This window comes from Chamaea fasciata, unplaced genomic scaffold, assembly GCF_029207755.1.
Source record: "Chamaea fasciata isolate MVZ Bird 193981 ecotype frontalis unplaced genomic scaffold, bChaFas1.0.hap1 SCAF_1, whole genome shotgun sequence".
Classification (NCBI taxonomy): domain Eukaryota; kingdom Metazoa; phylum Chordata; class Aves; order Passeriformes; family Sylviidae; genus Chamaea; species Chamaea fasciata.
In genome coordinates, this window is record NW_027094086.1 from 110,520,345 (window position 1) to 110,543,241 (window position 22,897).

General features: G+C 42.8%; 2 protein-coding genes across 4 annotated transcripts in view; one reads left to right on the top strand and one right to left on the bottom strand.

Annotated features, from left to right (window-relative positions):
* Nucleotides 1-14,151, top strand: part of CAPN7 (calpain 7) — a 33,196-nt gene extending 19,045 nt beyond the window's left edge. For 2 of the 3 annotated variants that reach the window (XM_066193591.1, XM_066193599.1), the window contains 8 exons: nt 54-153; nt 1,796-1,931; nt 2,368-2,443; nt 4,686-4,831; nt 5,567-5,629; nt 8,043-8,173; nt 9,347-9,439; nt 9,520-14,151. In XM_066193591.1, the coding sequence (XP_066049688.1) occupies nt 54-153; nt 1,796-1,931; nt 2,368-2,443; nt 4,686-4,831; nt 5,567-5,629; nt 8,043-8,173; nt 9,347-9,439; nt 9,520-9,664 (890 nt within the window). In that variant the 3' untranslated portion in view covers nt 9,665-14,151. The remainder of the gene's footprint in view (nt 1-53; nt 154-1,795; nt 1,932-2,367; nt 2,444-4,685; nt 4,832-5,566; nt 5,630-8,042; nt 8,174-9,346; nt 9,440-9,519) is intronic. The other variant, XM_066193606.1, reaches the window with a different exon arrangement.
* Nucleotides 14,152-14,198: 47 nt separating this feature from the next.
* The window catches only part of SH3BP5 (SH3 domain binding protein 5), a 51,523-nt gene continuing 42,824 nt past the window's right edge, over nt 14,199-22,897 (bottom strand). Inside the window, exons 6-9 of the mRNA XM_066193619.1 lie at nt 21,878-21,920; nt 19,786-20,005; nt 16,345-16,605; nt 14,199-15,664 (exon numbers count right to left, since the gene is read on the bottom strand). Coding sequence (XP_066049716.1) covers nt 15,483-15,664; nt 16,345-16,605; nt 19,786-20,005; nt 21,878-21,920 — 706 coding nt within the window. The 3' untranslated portion in view covers nt 14,199-15,482. The remainder of the gene's footprint in view (nt 15,665-16,344; nt 16,606-19,785; nt 20,006-21,877; nt 21,921-22,897) is intronic.

The following is a 22,897-nucleotide window of genomic DNA, read 5'->3' on the forward strand; positions in this document are numbered from 1 at the left end:
AAACAAGTAAAATCAAGGTATCTGGTAAGCAAATAACAGCATTTCCTTTTCAGGCATTTTCTGGATTTCCTGGGAGGACCTGTGCCAGTACTATGATGTTATTTATTTGAGTTGGAACCCAAGTCTTTTTAAAGAATCTACGTGTATTCACAGGTTGGTCCAAAAGATAAAATTTTTGTTTCAAAATCTCAGTTAAGTGTTCTGATGTGATGTTTCCTTCCTTCCATTCTTCCAGGTTACAGCTAGGGGCTTGAATTCCAGCCCTGTTCTTTTGAGCTTGACTTTACACTTTCTCAGCCCAGGTTTTGTTTTTGACTACTTGTGTAACATCAGTGAGGCTCAGTGACCCTTGTGATGCTGCTGTGGAGCTATGGTTGTGTAACCAGATTCTGACCTCAGTCCCACATCTCCCTATCAGAATAAAAATCAGATTTTTTGTGCACTCCATCTCTAAGTAGTGCCCAGACAGTCTTTAAGTGTCCTAGTTATTATTTGGAATCCATTTTTCTGGCCACTTGCAAGTGAGAGCTGTGTGGCGTGTTGTCTTTGTAGGGTGTGTTCACTGACATCAGGGTAGTTTAACCAGTTCTGGGTTTTAGCAGTTGCTGTTTTCATAAATAATCTTCCTTGCCTGCTGATTTGTTTTCTGAATGTGATACCTGTCTCTTACCAAATATCCATTACATTCAGGGGTTCTGTCTCCCAGTTGAGGATAAGTGTGTATATCTGTGTCTTGCTTTTGGAAAGCAAGGGTTTGTATACTTCTCCACTCCACTAGACTACACTTTGCCACTGCTTCCACGCTGTCCCTGCGTGTGTTAGCTCTGCACAAGCTCCTCCATCCACAGCGTGACTGCTGAGCTTATCTGTAAAGGCTCCTCCCATCTTTGGGCTCCAGTCATTTCTTAAATACACTGTGGTGATGTAGCAAGATGAGATAATGTGTGTGCTAATGTCAGAGCTCACCTACTGGTCTGTCTGTCCTTATGTTATCAGTGACTGTCTTCCCTCTGTGTAGCAAAAAGCCTTAGCACAGTGGCAGTTGCCATAAAATGCAGAGTAACAACGGTGATAATTTGAAGCTTTGTTAATGCAACCTTTCACACATGCTATTCAGATTTACAAGTGTGAGAGGGACAAGGAGACTTGGGAATAGCTATATATGCTTCTGTTTCCAGTGTGCCACACTTTGTGTTCAGTCATCAGCACTTTTTTGTTTTTTCTCACTATATTTCCCTTGTCTAGGCACTTCACAAGGCGTCAGGCAGATTCGGCAGTAGGGCACCTCGAAGATCTTTAACGCTCCCTGCAGGGCACCCTTCCAAGCATAAAACTGAGAAAATTATAAAATAAAAATTGTCTCAGGAAAAAAAAAAAAAAAGGGAGGAAAAAATTTGGCAAGCTTTTGAAACTAACCATAGCAGATAGATAGATTTCTACAGTTACAAAAGTGTAGGTGTTTTTCATTTAATATTGGTATGTGCAATCACTGCATAAATGGTTCAGCTTTTTCTGTGCTTTGTGTCATTGCAGTCACCAGCCAGGCTGTTTGTATTTAGCATTTTTTATTACCATACATGTATTGTGATGAACTTACTTATAAAACAAGTTTCTGAGATAATGCTTCTGATGTGACTGGGTTATGTAACCACTGCCATAGATGCCAGTAGAAAACTCGGCTTTGGTAGCTTGTTACTGATAATATCACGCTCTGCTTATGTGTAGGATTTGGGCTTGGTTTGAAAGGACAGGTTAGTTTCTTACTGGTCTAATAACGTGTCTGTATCACTTTCAGTACGTGGGATGCAAAGCAGGGCCCGGTGAAGGATGCCTACAGCCTGGCCAACAACCCTCAGTACAAGCTGGAGGTGCAGTGTCCACAGGGTGGTGCTGCTGTCTGGGTCCTGCTCAGCAGGCACATCACTGACAAGGTGCTGGCTCTGCACTGCGAGCTCTGCCTCAGCTCCTGTAAATCTTTCTGTATGGCTCTCTCTTATTCGTATATTACGGCCCATGTTTAGGTGTGTATGCCTGTGTACATGTAGAATTTTTTTAATTCAGCAGGTACATGTACCTCCAATTGAAACAGAGTAAAATTTGAGCTAAGTGATTGTATTCCACCATAAAGGTTCTGAAGTAACTTTGAATCCTGGGGCCTGAATAAGTTAAATTAGTGGATGTTTGTTTACTTCAGGCATTTGAAAAAGAATTTTGTTTGGTATCCCAATAAATACATATATCAGATCATATTGTGTGATGATCAAAAGGGATGGTAGAAGGTGTACTTGACTTGATTTAAGCATGCATGATGTTTCAAAGAATTGCATAATTCTGATTTGTGGTTTTCTGTGGGTATTGTTTTTATAGGATGACTTTGCACACAATCGGGAATTCATTACAATGGTTGTATACAAGACTGATGGCAAAAAAGTTTACTATCCAGGTTAGTGTACCTTAATTGTCAAGAAGCTGATGTTATAAATGAATGAGGAAGCACACAGAATTTTGTGAAGAGGAAGGGCACTTGTTGCCTTAAAATTAGATGCCTCATTAAGAGGTCAGTCTTCTGAAATTATTGTTTTACTCTGTTAGATCCTACTTAAAGTCTACACTGAAGGAAAAGGCCATTCTACACATGCTGTAAGAATTCTTAAGAGGTCTACATAGTCCTGCTGACACTTATTTGATGCAACATTTCTTTATTTTTTTCTATTTATTTTTCAGTGCCAATAGTTAATGCTTAGAGGGAACAGATGTGGAACAGATGTGCATTAGTTTCTCTGATAGCATAATTACTTCCTACATTTGTGAAATCATTTAAAGGTCTACAGCTTCCACAAAATGAAAATAATCAGGGTTAATTGTCCCATGAATTTGGCTTAGTAAAGTACCTAAGCAAGCTTATGAAATATAGGTAAACACTTCAGCGTATTTCCAAGTATCAGGTATGCAATGTTTAAAATGTTCAGATTTTATCAAAATCTCACTCTTGGTCATTATATGTCAGGTTCTTTTTGCCTTGAGGAGAAGAGGTTTGCTGTAGCTGTGAAGTAGCCAAGTGTGCTTTATTTCAAGAGAGAGAGCAAATCTGAAACACAGGCTGACACACAGGGTGTAAAGGTTATGCCCAGATTGAATGGTTAGACTGAAACTTTAAAGCACAGCTAATAAGATAATTGTTTTTTTATTCCTTCCCTTAAGTTAGAGATTGTAAAAATAGTCTTTGGAATTACTCAGCGAAGGTGTATTCTAAAACAAGTGGGTTTTGGCCTGTTGGTTTTACAGATAGGAACCTCTTCAGAACCAGGTTTGCATTCAGGTAGCTGCTTGTGCAACAACCCTTAGTAGATTTTAAAGCTTTTTTAACTGAAGAGTGAAATTTGTGGGACTTTTTCTATTTGAATGGCTAATAAGATTGCATTCTTCAGATCTGATCTTGTTCACTCTGCTGACCAATTCCCCCAGAATCCAAGCTTCCCCTAGAATCCAAGTCTTTCTGTGGAAAGATCTGTTGACACCTGACCAAATCATCATCTGTTTTTGCAAGAGCTTCTCTGTGAGGAGAAGCAAATTCCCAAGTTGCTTCTGGTGTTCCTGGTAGTTGTAGCAGTGCTTATTTTATGTGTGTGTCTCACTGAGAATGTTCTTAAGTGAGCAAACCCAAACACAATTGTATAGTAAAGGGAATTGTTCAATTGTGCTTGAAAGAGATAGCCTAGCAAGACCAGTAGCAAAACCTGAATGATTCATATGTTTTGTCTTGCTACACAAACTCATTTGAAAACTTCTGATCTCACGAGCTCAAACTTGTTTAAAACCTTTTTCCATGGAAATAGATTGGTCAAGCTGCAGTATTATTTTTAACCATCTGTTAAAATGAGATGAGAACAAAGCAGCTTAATCTTTTGGCAGCAAGGCTGAGATTTCCCATTCCTAAGCTTCTTATTGTTTTATATTAATCCTTTCCCCTCTCCCATGTTGCTTTGTGGAAGAAAATAAAAGGACCTGATCCTGGGCCTATTGAAGTAATTGGCTAGATTTGGTCCTGCTTCACTGAAACTAAAAGAAGTCTGGAAAGAACCAATTAGAGGCCAAATAACAAATTACACTGTCTAATTGTAAAAGCAAACATTTGGGATCTTTCTAAGTACCACATGTGTGTTGGTATTGGGATGCAACTACATCTGTTTAATGATCACAGGGATTTGAAGAGAGAGGGAGAGAAAGCGTGTGTGATTTAGTTAAAGGAATTAACATGTTTTGAAGTATTGTTTATGTGGTGGCCAAAGATTTTGGCAGCTGGCATTCTGGAACTGTCCAGCCAATAGAGAAAGGGCAGACACTTCAGAGATTTTCAAAGAGTGCTTAAACATTCATTATCTTTCTCTTGAAATTTCAGCATAATTACAGCAGGCTTCTTTGAGTGGTGATATAGGTGGGAGATGGATAAAGCAGGCCTTGCAAGTCTTGGGATTTAAGCTGTACTTTCAAGCACAGAATTTGTGTCTTGTCATGTGTGATGTACTTCTCCTGAAAACAGTAGTTGATGTTAAGACTGTCCTTTTTATGAGTAAATCTTGAGGCTCTCATCTGTTGAGTTGGGTCTGTTCGGTCTAATCTTAGAAGTTTACCAAGCTGGGGGATTTTTTTGGTCAGGGAAAAATGTTCATCTTTCTCTTTTTCAGCTGATCCTCCTCCTTATATTGATGGTATTCGGATCAACAGTCCTCATTACCTGACCAAGATAAAGCTGACTTCTCCAGGTTCCCATACATTCACCTTAGTGGTGTCCCAGTATGAGAAACAAAACACCATCCATTATACCATCAGGGTATGTGCTGTTGTTTCATGAGTGTAAGCAATTAAACTGTAAAGTGTCCTTTGTTTTTAAATTTGATTAAAAGGGTATTTCTGAATCAATATTGCTGTTTTGGGGAGGGAAGCTCTGAATGATGGAGCAGAACCACTGGATGAAGTGTATGATAATGTTCTCCATTTGTAGCTAAGATTTTAGTGTGGTTTTAGTAACAAAATCAGCTGAAAAATACTCTTATTTCCTAGAACAAAGACGTATCTATGTACAGGTAGATCATTGGCTCTCTATGTATCCAAACTAAACCTATTTTAGATCCTGGTTATGATTTAAAAATTTTTGACTTCTGTATCTAGGTCTTGACTTAGGATTTGGGTTTTTTTCTTAGCTGCTGAGTCACATAATGATCAATATTAGATTTTTTTTTTCCACTAAAAAAAGAGTAAAATGCAGATTGTTTCTATTTTGCTTTTTTGTTGGTTGGGTTTTTTGTTGGGTTTTGTTTGGTTGGTTGAGGTTTGGGGTTTTTTTTGCGGGGCAAGGTGGGGCTGTTTAGAAAAATTAAGTAGAACTAAGTCTTAGTCCCAGCAGTATTCTGAATTTTGAGTTTTACACAGGGTCATCTGATGGGTAATACAGGCATGCAGTGAACAAGTATCTAAAAATGTGTAGGCAATTCTGCTTTAATTTGTCATGATTTCATTTGAAAAGTGCAAGATGTATTTGTGACCTGCTGCTTCTTTTACAACACAGGTGTATTCCTTGTGCAAGTTCACCTTTTCCAAGATTCCTACACCTTACACCATTTCCAAACGGGTAAAGAAACATTTTCTTTTATGGGTCACTGGTTTGGCTTTCCCATATTTGAGATGTACGAGGTTTTCAAATAAATTTTGATACTACTGCCCCACCTCCACCACAGAGTGTGTTGTTGCAGCTGTGCCACTGCAGACATGCTGCAAAGCCTTTGCGGAACAGACTGGCCTTTGGAACAACAACCCATACCCTAATAAGTCATCACTCTGCAGAAATCAGGTTGTGTTAGTAATGGTGCAGAGTGAAAACCCCCCAGAAGTGTTGCTCATTTCCCTTGGGAGAACTGCGTGATTTTCTTGGAAAAACTCCTGGCATGATGGGACAAAATCAGCAATGCCAAACCAAAGGCACCAGTAGCAAGACCATAAGAAACAAACTTAAGATGGCAATATCACAGCACATTACTGTTCCTGAATTTTACAAAGATACCTCAAGGGTCTGTAACAACTGGAATAAGCACTCCCACTGCCAGACAGGATCAAGGAAGTATATCCATTGTACATTTTCTGTAGAAATGCTCCCTGAGAGTACAGGAACAGGGAGGGAGAGTGAAAAACTTGACTGAAATTAAGTCAGAAGCTCAGGCAGTTTTGGGGCCAGCTGCTGTTCATATTTCAGATGTCAACATGAGCTGCAGTTACACCTTCAGCTGAAGTTTAAATATAGCCAGGAGCTCACAGGATAAAGTAACTTGCATGTATTTTCATGTTTTAGCAGTTTTATCCTCAGGAAACAATAAACCAGCAGCTGTTAACTTGAGCTCTGTACCTGCCATGCCTACCCTGGGGAATTCTATTATAGTCAGAAGTCTTCTGTCCAAACAGTAACTTGACAGGAAGAGAGAAACAAGGGAGTTCAGGCCACAGTGGAACAGTCCATTTTCCAGGACACCTGTGCCTGAAGCCCAGGATTGCATTAGTTTGTATGGTCAGGGGGATATGCTGGCTTGCAGCTTGGCACCCAAGCTCAGACAATGCTCATACCAGCTGTTATTTCTGGAACAGTCCCTTGAAGCCTCTTCTAGAGAATGGTGAGTGAACAAGAGAGATTCCTGGGAACAGCAAGATAATTTGTTTGGTTCTTCCAGAAACTGGTGTCCTATATAGCTATTAAAATAAAAACTGGGCTTACTTAGAGGAAGTGCTTTAAGAGGTCAAAAACGCATTCAAGGTGAAAAGCCTGTTGAGGAGGGACATCTATTTTATGTTGTAATATGTTTGAAAGGAGAATTAAGTATGTAGAAAACTCCTGTTGATTATTTGAACATGTCTGTCTAGTATTCAAAAAAAAAAAAAAAAGTATGTTCTATCTATCCAAGGCCAGTTCTGTCTTTAGGATTGAATACAAAAAGTTGGTTGCCTGGATTTAATACCTGTTTGGAGATTGCTTAGCAGTCATCACACTCAAAAGCAAGCAGAGAACTAATTCACAGTTTAGCACTAAAACCAATTTCTGTTAGATGTCCTATACTGGAGTAAAGTGGTCACCTCTGGAGCTCACCAAGCCCTGATGTGATTGCTGGAATTAAGTGTAGCGGAAGTGTAAAAGGGCTAGAAAAGCTCCACAGCACACAGCAGGTTTAGGTTTCTGGGTAGCAGCATGGTAGGGGGAGAAATTCCCCTTCCTTCCAGACTTATCATGTTTGAGGGGTGTGGGCACTGAGTGAAGAAATTAAAATGACAAGGGAAGATTCTGCCCCTTTTGCTGATTTTAGAGAGTCAGGAGAGAAGTAACAGGAGAGATGGATCTCAGCTATAAATCTGTGGGAATGCCTGGCATGTCTTACGAGTCTAACCTTTCAGTTTAACGACTAGCAAGAGGAACTTGGAAACAGATGGCCTGGTTCTCAAAGTCTGAGCAGCATTTCTCCTCTTGTGTGTCTTTATCCTTGCAGAATCTGTCCTTATGGTTCTCTTGTCACTGCAGTGCTGCCTCTCAGAGTGCACAGAGCTGATGGACAGGGCTGGAGGCAGAGATCTTAAAAAGCAAAAGTTACAACACTATTGGTATTGTACTGCCTGTGTCGCTGCTCTTAGTTAACCCAATGGACCACTGTCTGAGGACAAAACAAAATAACCTGTGTAGTCAAGTAGGCATGGGATAGATGGGAATGTGGGTCTTCTGTTAGCTGCAGTTTGTTCGCAGTCACAAACAGTTACTCAGTGCTTGTTTAATGTAAGCTGGAAAAATACAATACATGTTTCAGGGATGTAAGGCTTTGATCAAGGAGCATGGGGAACTTTCACGAGACTTTGTGAATGCTTAACACCATCTTTCATTTCACTTCAAAAATTAGGAGAGGTCACTAAAGTCAGTAACCTCTAAGTGAGAGGACCCTCTAGTCTTTTTTGTGTGTATATATAAACAATACAAATCCTCAGGATTTCTTTTCTATACTTTTGACTTCTTTCAGGTTAATGGACAGTGGAAAGGTCACAGTGCTGGAGGATGTGGAAACTTCAGAGACACCTACAAAAATAACCCCATTTATCAATTCCAGCTAGACAAGAATGGACCATTGCTAATTGAACTAAGGGGGCCGAGGTTTGTAGAAAGTAATAATGTATCAATACACTGAAGGCATTGCATGCCAAAGATAAAGCTTTGTCAGTATCCCCATGGGGAGGGTGGGAAGCTCATGGAAAATCCAGAAGACAAGGTGTGGGAGTTGACTCAGATTTAGTACTATTTATGTTTCTATCTTTACCATCAGTAGTGTTTTAAATCTACACATTAACTACTGAGGGAAATCCTTGACCTACATGGAAAGCAGCAGCCTTCCTTTCTCTTTAGTTCTGGAGTCTGAGCAGAGCTAGGGAAGAAGGTATAAAGGACTTCTTAAAGCTAATTATGCTCATTATAATTATGCTTTTATTTTGCAGTAGAGCTAATACGCAAGATACTAAACCCTTACAGCTCTCAAACACCTCTGAAAGTGTATTTACTCTGCCACTAGCAGGCCAGGGGAAGTGCTGGATGTCGATGTCCTATAAAGAAGACTTATGCAAGCCAAATGTGTTTGGCACAATTAACAATTACCTCAAAATACCCATATTCAGCACTTCTGAACAGCAACATCTCCTGACCTGCAGTCAAGTGTTTATCCTTCGCAAAGCTGTACAGTGGGCCCCACAAATGGCAGAACTTTTCAATCTCTCCTCCCCTCTTTGAGGAAACTCCTTCTCTCATGAAATGAAGGAAGAGGTGTGGCTGCACGGTTCCATGAATTGAGCTGTTCTTTGTATGCATTTTTTCCTGCACTTGCATATTATATTTGGGTAGTTTGAAGGACAGGGGCAGCGGTGCCTGTCACATGCATTAACAGAAGCAGACGAAGCATCCCAAGTTGTATTGCAACATGAGAAATTCTGCTGAGATCACTGACACTGAGTCCTCCGATAGCAATCTGATCACACCCCAGGATCTCAGCCATGTGGCACAGGAATGTGTCACAAGCTTAACTACTTGACTTCTGCTGGAGTACACAGGCAGGCTTCTAGCAGGCATTTTCCCTACAGTCTAAACCTGAACTGAGTTCTGTCTTCCTCCAGATTCTATGTTCATGTCATGGTAAATCTGACTTAACGTTTTTGTCACGAATGTGACAAAACTTTTAGATGTCTTTCAGTTATGATGTATAGTTTTTAATAACTAGCCCTCTTCATGCTAATCCTGATGACCCAAATATCTAAAGCAAATCTGTCATGTCACTTGCAGGCAATACAGTGTTGGTTTTGAACTTGTCACTGTCTCAACAGTGGGAGATCCTGGTTCCTATGGCTTCCACAAAAAAAGCAGTGGTGACTACAGGTAACACTTAATGAAGTCTGTATAGAGGTTTGAAACATACTTTAGACTCCATTTCTAACCGGTAGTTTTCTTTATCATAGGTGTGGATTTTGCTACTTGGAGGTGGAGAACACATTTGCTGGAGTTTACAACATTATCCCCACCACATTCCTTCCTCAACAAGAGGGCCCTTTTTTCTTAGATTTTAACAGTACTACTCCTCTTAAGGTGTCACAGCTGCAGTGATGAGATGGAACTGTGCAGTGCTGTTTAAGGAGATGGTTTTGATCTGTCCAACAGCCTGAGAACAGGTGAAGAACCCTTACTACACATGCACAGAAGAAAATTACATCCTGAGTTATAGCCAAAAGCATGGAATAGTGGATTGCCAGTTAATTGTGGCAGGAAGTTAGCTGTGGGTTTGCTGCTATGGGCCAGGAGTGAACACTGTTCAACAGGCTTGGGAATAGGCTAAAATGCATATATTCAAATGAACCAGCAGAACTCAATTCATTGCAGTTTTTCCACACTTTGAATCAAAGTCTAGTGAGTTACGAGAAAAAACTAACATTGAAATTCCCTCCTCCCAACAGAAGGGGTATATGGGCTAAAGATTCTATTCTTAAAAGTAAACATGTAAGAAAAAAATATTCTTGTGTATTCTGCTTATTCAGTCTCAGGACCAAATAGCTTTTATTACATGTTTGTGCTGCTGTCTCTAATGTTTTCAGCACTGAACTGGTTCTTGCATCTAAATGTAAATGTACTGCTGCTGAGCCAATAGTATTCCATGTGTCATCTTATCTGGAATATGTATGTAGGAGCAAAGGAAAAGGAAGGTTCCAGCTTTAGCTATTTCAAAAAGCAAAGCAGTTGCTTTGCTCATGTTGTGTGTACTTTGAGAGCTGTTACTTCCCATCTGTATGATTTTAGTACATAATAAGCATGAGGTTCTATGGCTTCCTTCCTGTCATCTGCCAGCCCTAGGCTGATCCCGATGAGCAGGAAGAACAGGAGGTTATCCAGCAGTGGTGTCCAGGCAGTGCAGCACAGCCTTCCTCAAGCAGCTATGAAAGGTTTTTCTCTGAAGATCCCTGGAAGAGTCACTGTATCTACTGAGGGTAGTCTCAGTTGCTGGTGCAGGCAGATGGGGAACTGCCCACCATTAGCAACTCTGCAAAGAAATGTTCTCATCACTTTTGTAAGTATGCATCATGTAGGGAAGGATCATTTAAGCCTCTCCCCCAGTACACCACAGCTGGAAGGAATGCGCTTCCTGATTGCATTATGCAAGACATCTTTGAAAAGATACTTTTTTTCCTTGTAAGTTAGAGCCAGTGAAGGCATAGAGCCAGTGTCATCAATACAAGCAGGGTCAGAGTTCTTAAGAAAATAGTGGAGGTGGGATTAATGCAGAACAGGTTACTTTTTTAGATGCCTTCCTCCCCTGTGTGCTCTTCCTCTAGATCTGTATGCATTGTATCTGAAGAGGATTCAAGACCAGAAGTTTTTATTTAATACCAACTGCCTCACAGATCCTGAAATGGATTAAATTTTGTCATTTTTTAAAAATTTACAGTATTTCACAGTTGCGGGGGAGGGTATTTTTAAAACACCCATGGGAATTTTGCTGCCATTCATACTGGTTTGGCAGTTTTCCAAGCAAAAAGGTAGGATTTAAATGTTGCTTTACATCACAGGTGTCCCTTGGCCATTGGGAAACTGAACACACATTCTACAGTAGCACCAGAAATATCCATGGGCTAAAATTATTCCCACAGAAATCTGCTATTAGTCCTCTCCAGAAAACAGAAGAACCTTTTGTTTCATTTCCTTCATCAGACAGCTGCTTAACAAGTGTCTGGCACTGAAAGGGCAGTGATAGCTCCTGCCTTGGAAAACACATGCCTTGCTGACTGCAGTGCTCTCAGAGATCATCTGGGCTAGGGAATTTGTGACAAGTTTGTCACAGAGTGACTTACCTTCTTTTACAGGGAAGTTTTTGATCATTATTGCAATAAATCACCAGAGGGAACAACATGGGCACAAGCTGAGAAAAAACCATATTAGGTTCTTGTGGTTATGCTTGGCTTTTGGAGCATGTGCCAAGGACTGCTTCATCCTAAAATATGAAAATTTCATTCAACTCCCATTTTCCTACAGGTTTATGTTAGGTTTTTAGCTGAGGCTAAACCAGAGTAGCAGTGAAGTCCTCCATGTATCTTACCACCTCTAAAGTTGGAGGTAGTGAGGAAGTCTCAGCTGAGTATCCTTTTGGCTGTACAAAAAGCAGATGCCAGAAGTGCCAGCTTTCAGCACCAAGTTCTTGCACATTCTCTGCTGTTTGAGATCAAGCTGGTAGACTTGCCTACAGGAAAATCTGTTGTTGTTCTTCAGTAGTTGGTTTCTACTCAGCAGGAAGGAATTTTTCTTTTTCTTTCCCCCTGAGCACAAGTTAGTGCCAAAGCTTATGCTGCATGAAATGAGCATAAGGCTCAGCTTCCGTGCTGAATTTAAACGGAACTGAACTAAAAAGTTAAGAAATGTACTCACTTTCTTAACACCAGGCAAGGGCATTAGGGCCAAAGGATCCTGTCCCCACCAGGATATGCCAATATTTCTTACATATTTGGAAAAGTCAGTGGATTGGGCTAAACCCCATTAATGTGCAGGACTTAAGCTTAGTGTCAATTTTTTTATATATATAAAGTAAATTCTCTTCAAATATTGCACCTGCATAGGCTATTAGAATGCCAGCACTGTGCATCTCCCTTCAGATATAGGACAGAACACTCAGGTGAAGTATTTAAGAGGTACTACAAAATATCCATATGAATTGTAGCCTAGGGATTCTGGTTATGGCAAATTAATCTTACAACAAAGTTTTCTTAACCTTTTTTCTTAAGAAAAAACGTTGATGTAAGCATTTAGGATTTGCTTTAATATTTTCTGTCAAATGCATACTTTTATATTTTTTCCACAAGTAAGTCTGGAAAAATTATTGCAAAGTGGACTGTTCCTGAGATTTTAACATGACCTCAGGCCACTAAGTTAAGCTTTTCTTTTCCCTGTACTGTTTAGCATTTTTTGAGCCATATGACAGAGAACATAGTTGGTTCTGTTCTTTTAGGAAGACACCAAGTTAGCCTTTGGCTGATCTGATCCCTCAGTTCTCAAAGACTCAGTAAGACATAGTACCATGGATGAGTGGCAGCCACAGCCCCACTGCCCTAGACTGTGAGTGTGAGTTCAGTCCTAGTCTCCTGCTGCAAGCTTCACATAACTATTTTGTACAGTAATTATGCACTTACCCCCACAATCTCTGCAGCCTTTGGACAGCCACCTATTTAGAACTAAGTTCGTGTACATTTATCTTCTTTAGATGCTTCATCTAAAAGGACACTGGAATTGTTTCATAATACCAAAGAGAAGTAGAACTCCTAGGTTAACATTTGCTTTATACGTTCTCACATCAGGGCAGCTGAAGCAATCATATATACTTTGACAGACCAGAGGCTTATTTTTATAACCATGAAGGCAGCTACCATCATGTTACACTTCAGAATCCATGAAGAGCTTAAGTAAAAAGTTACCGGGGACAGCTTGTTCATTTGCTTGTACTCCATAGCAATCTATGTTCATTTAAGTCTGTCATATTTATAATTATGGCTTTTATGACATTTAAAATAAAATGAGTTTTCCATTAATTTATTAGCGACACAGTTCTGCCTGCTTGCTTGCACGGTTGACGGGTGATTTACCTGCCAAGTCCAGGGCTTATCAAAGGAGGAAGGCTGCACCATGATCTTTCAGCAGGTAGAAAAGGAAGGGCAGAGTGGGTTCCACACCCTTTCAAACTTGAAGATCAATGATTTCACTCAGCTGGGAGCTGAACAGGACAAACGCAAGGCAGCACACACACAAAATTAATTCACTGAGCCCAAGTGTGGGAAGTTTGGGTTTCCAGTTCGAACTGGAAAAATGAAATTTGATAGCAAGAGAGGTTGAAAAAAAAAAAAAAGGAAAAAAAATGTGGCCAAAACAACCAGGAAACTGTAACAGGTGGAGACTGTGAAGTCTGCAAAAGTGAGATTGAACCACAAAGACCTCTGCTAGTTTTTCTAACTGAAGGCAGCACAGGCAATAGTTCAACTATGAAAGTTTAAGTAATAACACTTAATACAAGGTGGCACTCCTGTACTGCTTTTCATATTTAATACTGTCTATCCCAGCTTTTTCCCAAGTAACGGCCACATGAGAAGCTGGAACCATAGATTTCTTTCCTAAGCATTTTCTGGGCCTGGGAACCGCTGGCAGTGAAAGGTTTTAGCCTTAAGGTCTTCAGAAGATGTAAACATAAAAGTCTAACAAAGTTACAGCCTAACAGCTATAATGTGAGGAATCTATTTTTTTTATGAACACAGGATGCTTTGCCTCCAATTCTGCATGGCTTTACAGCCAATTTCAGCAGCATTAGTACAGAGGTCTTACGTAATGGAATACCTCCCTCCTCCTGCACACTAAGGGGGTGTTTTGCAGAACCTGACTAAAGCTCTGGTCTTGTGGCACAGTTCAGAATAAAAAGTGAGCCACGTATGCAGGGATTTGGGAAGCTGGAAAGAGGCACCACTTGCCCACATACTGCAGTGCATTCTAATACCAGAGTGTGACCTCAGCCTCCAGTCTTCAGCTGGAAGTGGATACATGGGGGCTAAACTTGCTGTGGGAGAAGATTTGGTTCCTAGCACTTGAGATAAACTTCACTTGCACACACTCAAAATGTGGAAAACAAAAATGTTTACTGTAGTGTGAAGAATTTCACATTAACTTTGAAAATAGATACACAAGCTGTGGCAGGGATGAAATACAACAGGACTGCAAAAACATAGAATAGAAAATACTTTGGGCAATACTAAGATTCCCATCAAATTAACAATATAAACTGACATTTTAGATAAAATGGTGCTTTCAGAAATGCTTAGTCACCAAAACTGAAGAGTCCTAGGATTTTTACTACCACTTATTAGCATAATTATCAGACACTACTACTGCCTAACAGCTGCTGGCAAAACATGCCCCGTGCCCTTTCTAGTTTTATTGAACACTTTGTCTAGGGCATACTAAAATCCCAAGTCCCTTTAACAGTTATAAATCCCCACACAGTACAACCTACAGAGATGCTTAAGAACACATTGTCAATCTACACTGGCATTTCCTTTTCTTCATGCATATTTCAAGGGCAACCCCCTTATCATAATCGTCCTGAAAACATCTATGACTCCCGTTTTTGAGGGAAAAAAACCAAACCAAAACAAAATACACTTAAAGTGCTGAAAATAATACTTCACTTCTCAGGGAAGCAGAAGGGAAAGGGGCCAATCAACTCTTTTTGGTCACTGGAATCACCTGCAGAGTCCAAGTCAGACTCGGGCCGGTGTCTAGAAAGGGCCTCCCACTGCTAGGCGTTACCATCCCCTTCCTGTCATCCATCTGTTTGATAGGCTTTTAGAGGCATGACTCGTTTTATCCTTTCTGTGAGCACCAAGGGAAGAGTGAAGGCTTTCAGACCCCACACATGCAACAGCTTTCCTGTATACAAAATATTTCTACAGTTTCAGCGTAATACAGACCAATACAGATGTTTAAAGATTATGCCACTTGTACTCAAGAGGTTGGTTGTATCTAAAGAGCATTTCAGTCTACAAAACCGAAGCCAAACCGCTCTCTGCAAAAGTCTGGCTTGAATTTCAGACCCCCGACTGGCATGAATTTACACGGGAACATTACTAGTTATTGCTTCAGCCAGGCTGCTACAAAACAATTTACAAAGTCTGTGAAATATGAGCACAGCTTAAACATTTGATAACTCGTCCGGCCTACAAAGGATTTACTGAATAAAAACTTCAGCCCTCCACATCAATTAAACTTCTTAGTGCATTTTTAAATTCTCAGAGTAAACGCTTAAGATTTGGCATATATTATTGGCACAACGTTCTTCAAACACTTAGAAGTTCATGTATAAATATTTAGATTCCCATTATTCAGGACGGGGCACGAGAAGGCCTCAGCCAATCTGGGCAGCTTTCCTGCCCGCGCATATTCCCTCTTTGATTTTCATGCACTGAAGGGAGAGCTGCTTCATTCGGTTATCCAGAGCCAGCCCTTCAGTGGAGCTGCTCCTGGTGCTGCTCCTATTCTTGTTCACTCTGTCGCTCGTCTTGTTCTCAGCCCCTTCTGCCCTATCCCCTGCAAAGAAAGGATTAAACTGCATGTTAAACCCGGATTTCATTCTGCAAGTTAAGCTTCAAGCAGGTGCCGCTGCAGCTTCCTTTGCCAAAGCACACAGAAATTACAGGAGCAGGAGAAAGATGCTTTAACAAAACCAAATTGGCCTTCCAAGCCATGCTCATCTGGTGCACTGCATCAGCAAATTAGTGAGAACAGTCGTAGGATGGAGCAGACAAGGGCAGTGGTAATCCTCTAGTCTGAATTAGTCAGCCAGGGCTGGCAGAGCCTGCAAGAAGCTCCTTCTGGCATGTTATTTTTTTGTGGAGATTTTGTTGGGTTGTTTTTTTTTTTCCCCTGGAAAGCAAGACTTTCAAAAAGCAGGACAGTAATTTATATAAGTAAACTCAGATTTTCCTCCAAATAAATGCACAATGAGAATCCCACTGATCACTTATTTAGTGAGAAATCTCAAACCCCTGCTCTACGACAGAACCGGGGAATGTTCCCAGCCAGGAGAACAGTAATTATAGACATTGTTAACCTTGAGACACAGGGCCTTCCATAATTGCCTTCCCCCAAAGAAGCAGCCAGCAGCTCAGAGCATTCCCTGGCATATGCCTAGGGGAGCTGGGAAGGTTTTCCTGCTCCCTTTGTGAAGCTGAAAAACACTGTCCCAGGGTATATCCAGCTGTGCATACCTCTTTCAGCTTCACACTCGGGGGAGGAGGCCCCACTGCATTCACTCCGGGGGCCCAGGACAGGGAAGATCATCCCGAACTCAGAGAGGGAAACAGGGCTGGGCAGATCCAGGCTTCCAGGTCGTGTCGCAGGAGGAAACTGAGTGGGCACCTCACAGGGACTCGTAGGACCAGAGCTGAAGCTGGACACTGACTGAGTTTCTGAATCTTCCTCAGACACAAAGCTGCTGCCATTATCATCCTCAAACACTTCTGAAGCCACTGCAATGTTCAAAGAATATTCCAGTTAGTAATTCAGTCTCCCCTCCTGCACCTGCCCAGGCAAAGGCAGTTTTTCAGGTTTGCATCTTCCATACACTGACACACTGCTAGCCCATAGGCTGCCCCCTCTGGTTTTCTGCCCCCTGTGCAAAGCCTTAGCCTGGCTCTGCCCTGAGGAGCAGCACGCCTGCCAGCCAGGCCATGCAAGGCCAGCTCTGCAGTAGCTACTGCTCCTCACGCCAAGCTCCTGGATTTTTACTGGCCCTGTTGGCCTTGTTCACTTGTGGTCTTCAGTAGACAACTTAGGTTAGAGCCTAATTCCCTGTGTCTGCCTCCCCCAGCACTATCTTGATCCCAGCACAGCCTCCCGGTTATTTAAGGCACTAATTATGAAGACACAGGTCCTAAGACTCCTTTTTGAATAAGGATCACCAAACAACACCAAATTTAAAAAAAATCAAAACATACATTCTTTTCCCTGCTTGTGTTCACTGAGATCTGAATTCTAATTAAGCAAACCCACTCCAAACTGCCTGTCTAGATTAAGCTGCAGGGTCCTTAACAACCAGAGGAGAAACCCATTAAAGAAGGCTCCATTTTGTGCAACACAAGGGTGTAGATTTTGCTGAAATTCAACACGCTTCAGAGGCTCATTGCAGGATGCAGGGACCAAAGACCTCTGCACACAAGCAGTCCCACTGGGATCAGAAGGTTCTCTACACAAAACAAGTGTATGCTGGAAACTCACTGGCCTTAAGAAGACCCAGACACAGCAAGACATCCACAGTAAGACATCCACAGTGACCTGAGGTTATCTCCAATTCCTCCTACTCGTGATTCCTGCCATTGTTAGTGAGGCTCAGAATCACCGTGGAAGAGCAGCAGGAGCAAAGCAGCAGCATTAACAAAATGGCTCAAAGGAGAAGCTTCAAAGAAGTTCTTCTGTCACCTTGGCATCCTGGGACTCACAGGCACCACTCAGACACGAAGGTCTCAGCAGAGGCTCCTGCTGCCATGGCTATGGCACAGATGTTCAACCTCTTTCTGTTGCACTTGCAGATTGCAAAACTGCATTTACATGTTGCAAAATTGACCCAAAAGGCTTCAAACATAAAATGGGTAACAACATTATCCACCTTCCTGAGTCCTCTCCAGGGCACTTCATACTCAGAGACAGCTTTTCCTGTGGTTTGGGGTTTATTGTTTTGTTTTTAATGAAGTCAAATCTAAGGCTGCAGAGAGGCCTTTCTTTTCACTTGCTGTGTTTCATCAATATATGGTGAGCAGTACAGTAACTTTGTGGGGGACGAAAGCAATATAAGGTTTGGCAAAAAAGATGTTTCCAATTAGAGTCCTCTGCTTGGCAAGAAGCACTGACATCAGGCAGTCTACAAGCAGCACAACTTAAACTGTAGCTTCCTTTTTACCATCTAAATTCACCCTAACACACAGGAGCATCTGCAAGGGCCGAGAAACTTGCTGATGACTTGTTTTATCCAACTCTGGCAGACAGAAATCAAGATATAAAAGGACCTTGGTGGAAAGCTCTCCCCACATTACAATGAGAACTTAATCCAGGCTATTTTATTTAATCCAGGCTGCTAGTCCTGCCCTCTCATAACCCAGTTCTGTGCTGGCACCAGACACAAGCTAAAGTCCTTCCACTCATGTCAGACTGTGCAGTTCAAGGAGAGGGATGAGCCCACACTGCTGTCCTTGCCTGCAGCCTCAGCAGCAGCCAGGGGAGCCAGCAACTAATATTAATTAATATTAACTTTCCTGGCTCTTTCTGCTCCTATATCCCAGGTCCCTGAACTCCTACAGCACAAAATACCCTAAAACCCAGTTATACCTAAGGCTTTCAGAAGGCCTTCTGCATGAGGAGGGGGACTTGTGGGTATCCAAAAGAGGCAATTCCTGCCTCTATGTTGGAAAGGGTCAACCTCGGGAATTAAGGGTGGCAAAAGAAAAGCAGCCATACTGAAACTTGGCTGCATCAGCTGTCCAGACACAACACTCATTGCTGCTGCAACTCAGGTCCCAGCTGCACAGTACTGAGTGAGAGAGCTCCAACACATCATGCAGAGACTCCTGCCATTGCAGAGGGTGGAGGCCAGCCCAGGGCTGCCTCCCAGCCCGCACAGCTCACACAAGGCTCTGCCATGGACCCACAAGGCCTCAGTGCCAGTACACACTGGTGTCTATGGGGAAATTGCATCTTCTGCCTTTGGGCACCAGGATTGTGCAATCATGAACTCATGCAATCCTGACCTAGACCTTTCCCTGCTGAAACGAAGCTGGAATATAAATTAAACTGGAATTTGCTGGACTGGGCAGCAAGAAAAAGACTTTCTGCGTCAAGAAGGGGAAAAAGTGTCCAGGAAGGAGGCAAAAGTAGGCCACATGTACTGTCCATCTATCCACTTTCACCCAAAGGCAGGACAAATGCAAACTCACCATCTAACAGACTTTGCAACGCAAGGTCTCCACGTGCCACCAGAAAGCAGAGGTTACCTTGCTTGTTTGGAGCTTCCTTGGAGGTTGTTGCTGTCACCCATTTCTCCTACAGAGCCCCTCAGCACACTGCAGCAGCATATTGCTGCTTTTTCACTTCCCTTGTTCACAGCACACATGCTCTGCTGAAATCATACCTTGGCAAAAGACTCTGCAGCACAAAGGAGCTTATCCTTACACGCTTCTATGCGAGCACCACGCCTTTCTGTACTACTGTAGCCACAACTTCAGCTCCCTCTGCCACAGGCCCAGCACTGGAAAGCAAGCACTTCATCCAAAAGGTCTGTTACCAGACTGGCTGGCTGATCTGTGACAGCCTTGCCACCACTCCAGGCAAGTCACTGCCAGCAGCACCAGTGGGGTAAAATTAAACACACACTTTGAAGTGCGTTTATTTTCCTCCTTTCATGCAGCACTGTACAAAAGAAACCTACAGGCATGTTAAGGAAATGACTGATGCACTTTAACTCATTACTCTTTCCCTTGAAAATTGGCTATTAAAGAATGTAATCAACTCCTGCAATAACAAGAAGCATCACAACTTAGCCACAGTCCCACAGCAGCCAGCAAATTTCAAAACTGCAGAACCCACAGAGCAACCCTAACGTCAGCATTTCTTAGGATGCCCACGGGACATTCCCAAGTACAGCAGTGCTCTGTACTCACTGGAGACGGTGTCTGACTCCGGTTTACTCGCTGACAGGTCTTCCACAGAGGTGTTGCTGCCCTCAGCACCCACGCCACATCCTCGGGGTCCCATGGCAGTGGACCTTCTCCTCTCATGAATCTCATCTGAGATCATCTCCAGGTTTTTCAAGGCAGTCTTATACTCTCCCTTTGCCAGGGCCAATTTGGCCTGCAGGTCATCCACTGTTTTCTTCAGTTGCTAACAAGGGAGACAAGTATTAGATGGACTTTTACAATAAACAAGGCACAGCACACAGTTCCCTGTTATGTGTCCAGGTGCCTTGGCTCTGCACAGGCAAGCACAAACCAGGGCTGATGTCTATGGGATGGGAGAGTTCAGAATTCAGAAGCACCCTGGCACAAGCAGCGGCACTCATGAAAGAGACATCAGCGAGGCCAACCATGGGAGCCAGGGGCTGGGACTGCCTCTGGAGTGCACAGAGCACAGACCCTGTTAAGATGTGATCTTGCAGAATCTGTCCTTAACAGGAATTCAGCTCTCAGCTATGTCACTGCTTATCCCAGAACCACCCCAAAGGTTTGCTGGCAGCCCCTGTCTGCAGGGTACAGCAGGGCTGGGGGTCCCCCCCTGAAGGGGCTGAGCCTCACTCTCTGCTGAGCACCAAACCTGTCACTTCTGCTCACTAAACCTGCAGAGCAGAAAGCAACAACCCTCAAATGCTGACAGCTGTAATAGAGCAGTTCCTGTGTCCCCAGGCACTACCCTACAGCAAAGGCGTAAGTGTTGCCCCAAAGGGGAAATGCTGCTTGTGCGTCCATAGCTCTCTCAATGCTGGTTTTCATTGTGCATTCAAAGCAATCTGTGCTGTCTTCTTTCATACAGTTTACACAATCACCTTGCTTCAGGAGGGCACTGAACAGCTGCCATGGAGAAGCAACAGGCCCAGAAACAGTGCGCCTTTGCCCATGGAAAAAAGGGAATTTCTCAAAAGAATCTTCCAGGCAGAAGGGATTACTGGCCTGGCACCCAGCCCAGGGCAGGCAAGGGTTCAGCTTGATACAGCAGCAGCTGCAGGCAGGCAAGGCAGAGCAGGAGAGGGCACCCGAGCCCGGAATGTGGCGAGGAGAAAGGTGCACACCAGAGCCTCTGAGGCTCACAGAATGCTGTTCAATCTCAGGCAGCCCAGGGAAGGGCTCACAAAACCACTTTGGGATACGCCTTGCACCCCAGACAAGGAATGGGAATCCTTTGCTAGTTAGGATCCTACTGACCCAGCACCCCACTGGAGCCTTCCTGCACCCAGGGCAATCCAAGGCAACGTGTTCCACTTAAACCCATCCCATACAACAGCAGCCCTGGCCACTACCCTCCAACTGTGAGGAGCCAGGCTCCCAGTTTTGGGAGCCACATGCAGCAAAAGTCACTCAAGTAGAAAGAAAGTGATTCCTGCATTTGAATTTGTAGGGCTACGTTGCCCTTCCACCCCTGGCAGCTCCAAGTCTGGCTGTAATAGCAGGGATTACCAACCCACACCGAACTGCCATGCTTGCCCCAGGGCCACTGTGCCCTGCAAGGCATCTGCTATGCACAAGCACTGGCCAGACATTGTTGCACCACACAGAATGCAGTGCAGAGATGCCAAAAAGCCCTGGAAGCCTATCCAGCCAAATCCCAAATCCCTCTTATGCCAAACCCCAAATTCACATCTGCATGGTATTTGAGCACTGCAAGCAGGTTACTTATTCTGTTAATTGATCCAACCAGTGAACGTAAAAGAGCACCCCAAATACAGTAAAACAGTCTGAAGCATAAAACATAGGGGGAAAAAAATGAAACCCACAACAAACAAATCCCAGACACATTAAACTATAAGAAGCAAAGATATTCAAACTGTACTCTTTTGGTTCTGACAGAGTTCAAACGCTCTTATTTCACAAAAGGAAACAAAGACTCTCTTTTATCTTTAAAATGTGCTTAGCAAATTGCTCAAGAGGTTTTGAATTGGTTTCGTATAGAAACACAACACAGTTGTCAGAGCACTTTAGATGTAATTTCAGTATTTACTGTAGGCAGTAAAGAGTTTCAGATGGATCTGAATTACATACGTACCTCTAGTTGGACATAGTACTTTGCCTTGAGTTCAAAATAAGGTCTGTGGAAAAACAAAGAACAGTTGTTTACAATCACTGGGACTGAATGCAGTGTACTGGCGTGGGAGTTCCTCTCTTTGTAGCACCAACACAGCTATTTTGTGTATCACTGCAATCCCAAGAGACCACTATCCAGATGATGGAACACACCTACACACGCTCTTCGTGTCTCTCTCTTACTCCCCAAGGCATCTATTTCTCATGGGTCTTTTGACCTAAATACAAATTGCAGAATTCCAGTTTTTGGAGTTGACAGCATAATTCCTCCAGGCCTAGATTCTGCAAGATATTTAAATGTAACATCCAGCTTCAGGCATAGGCATCCTCTCTCTACCCAGCTGATTTCTGAGCCCACGGCACATGTAAATTCCTACAAAAGGTGAACCTGCTCCACGTGCAGGTGTAGGGGGTGGAGGGGCAGTTCTTGGGTTTTTCAGTGAAGGAGAGGGTGTGAAGAGAGGTCAGAGCACCACATACAAGGGCACAGCACTTCCAAACAGTGGCCCACCAGGCACGTCCCTAAACTTGCTAATAAGGTTGCAAGAGGACAGCAGTATAAAAGGTGCAGTACAAAGTCTAGAAACCACTTTCCACCCTCCAAGTTTTGAAGCCCACAAGCCAGTATCATCTGATACAACACTGAGCAGGAAAGGGAAAAAAAGAAAAAAAAAAAAGAAGCTCTGTTATTTCAGGCTCACTAACCTCCTCCCCTCCCAGAAGCTCTCCTAGAAAGTAGGGGAGAGATAAACAATCAGATATGGCTTTACATGAAATAGAATGTGAAGCACCCTTGTTGTGTTTCTACCCTGACAGCAAGGCTCTTCTGAGCTGTAAGCCCTACACAGCAGCATTTTGGACTGTGCACTAGAATTCAGGAGTGTGAAGCTGTGGCTTTCTGATCCTATATTCTTCGAAGGGTTGAATTCACTACAGAGTCACACACAAAATAACTGAGTTGTGTTTCCATCAGAGTAGATTT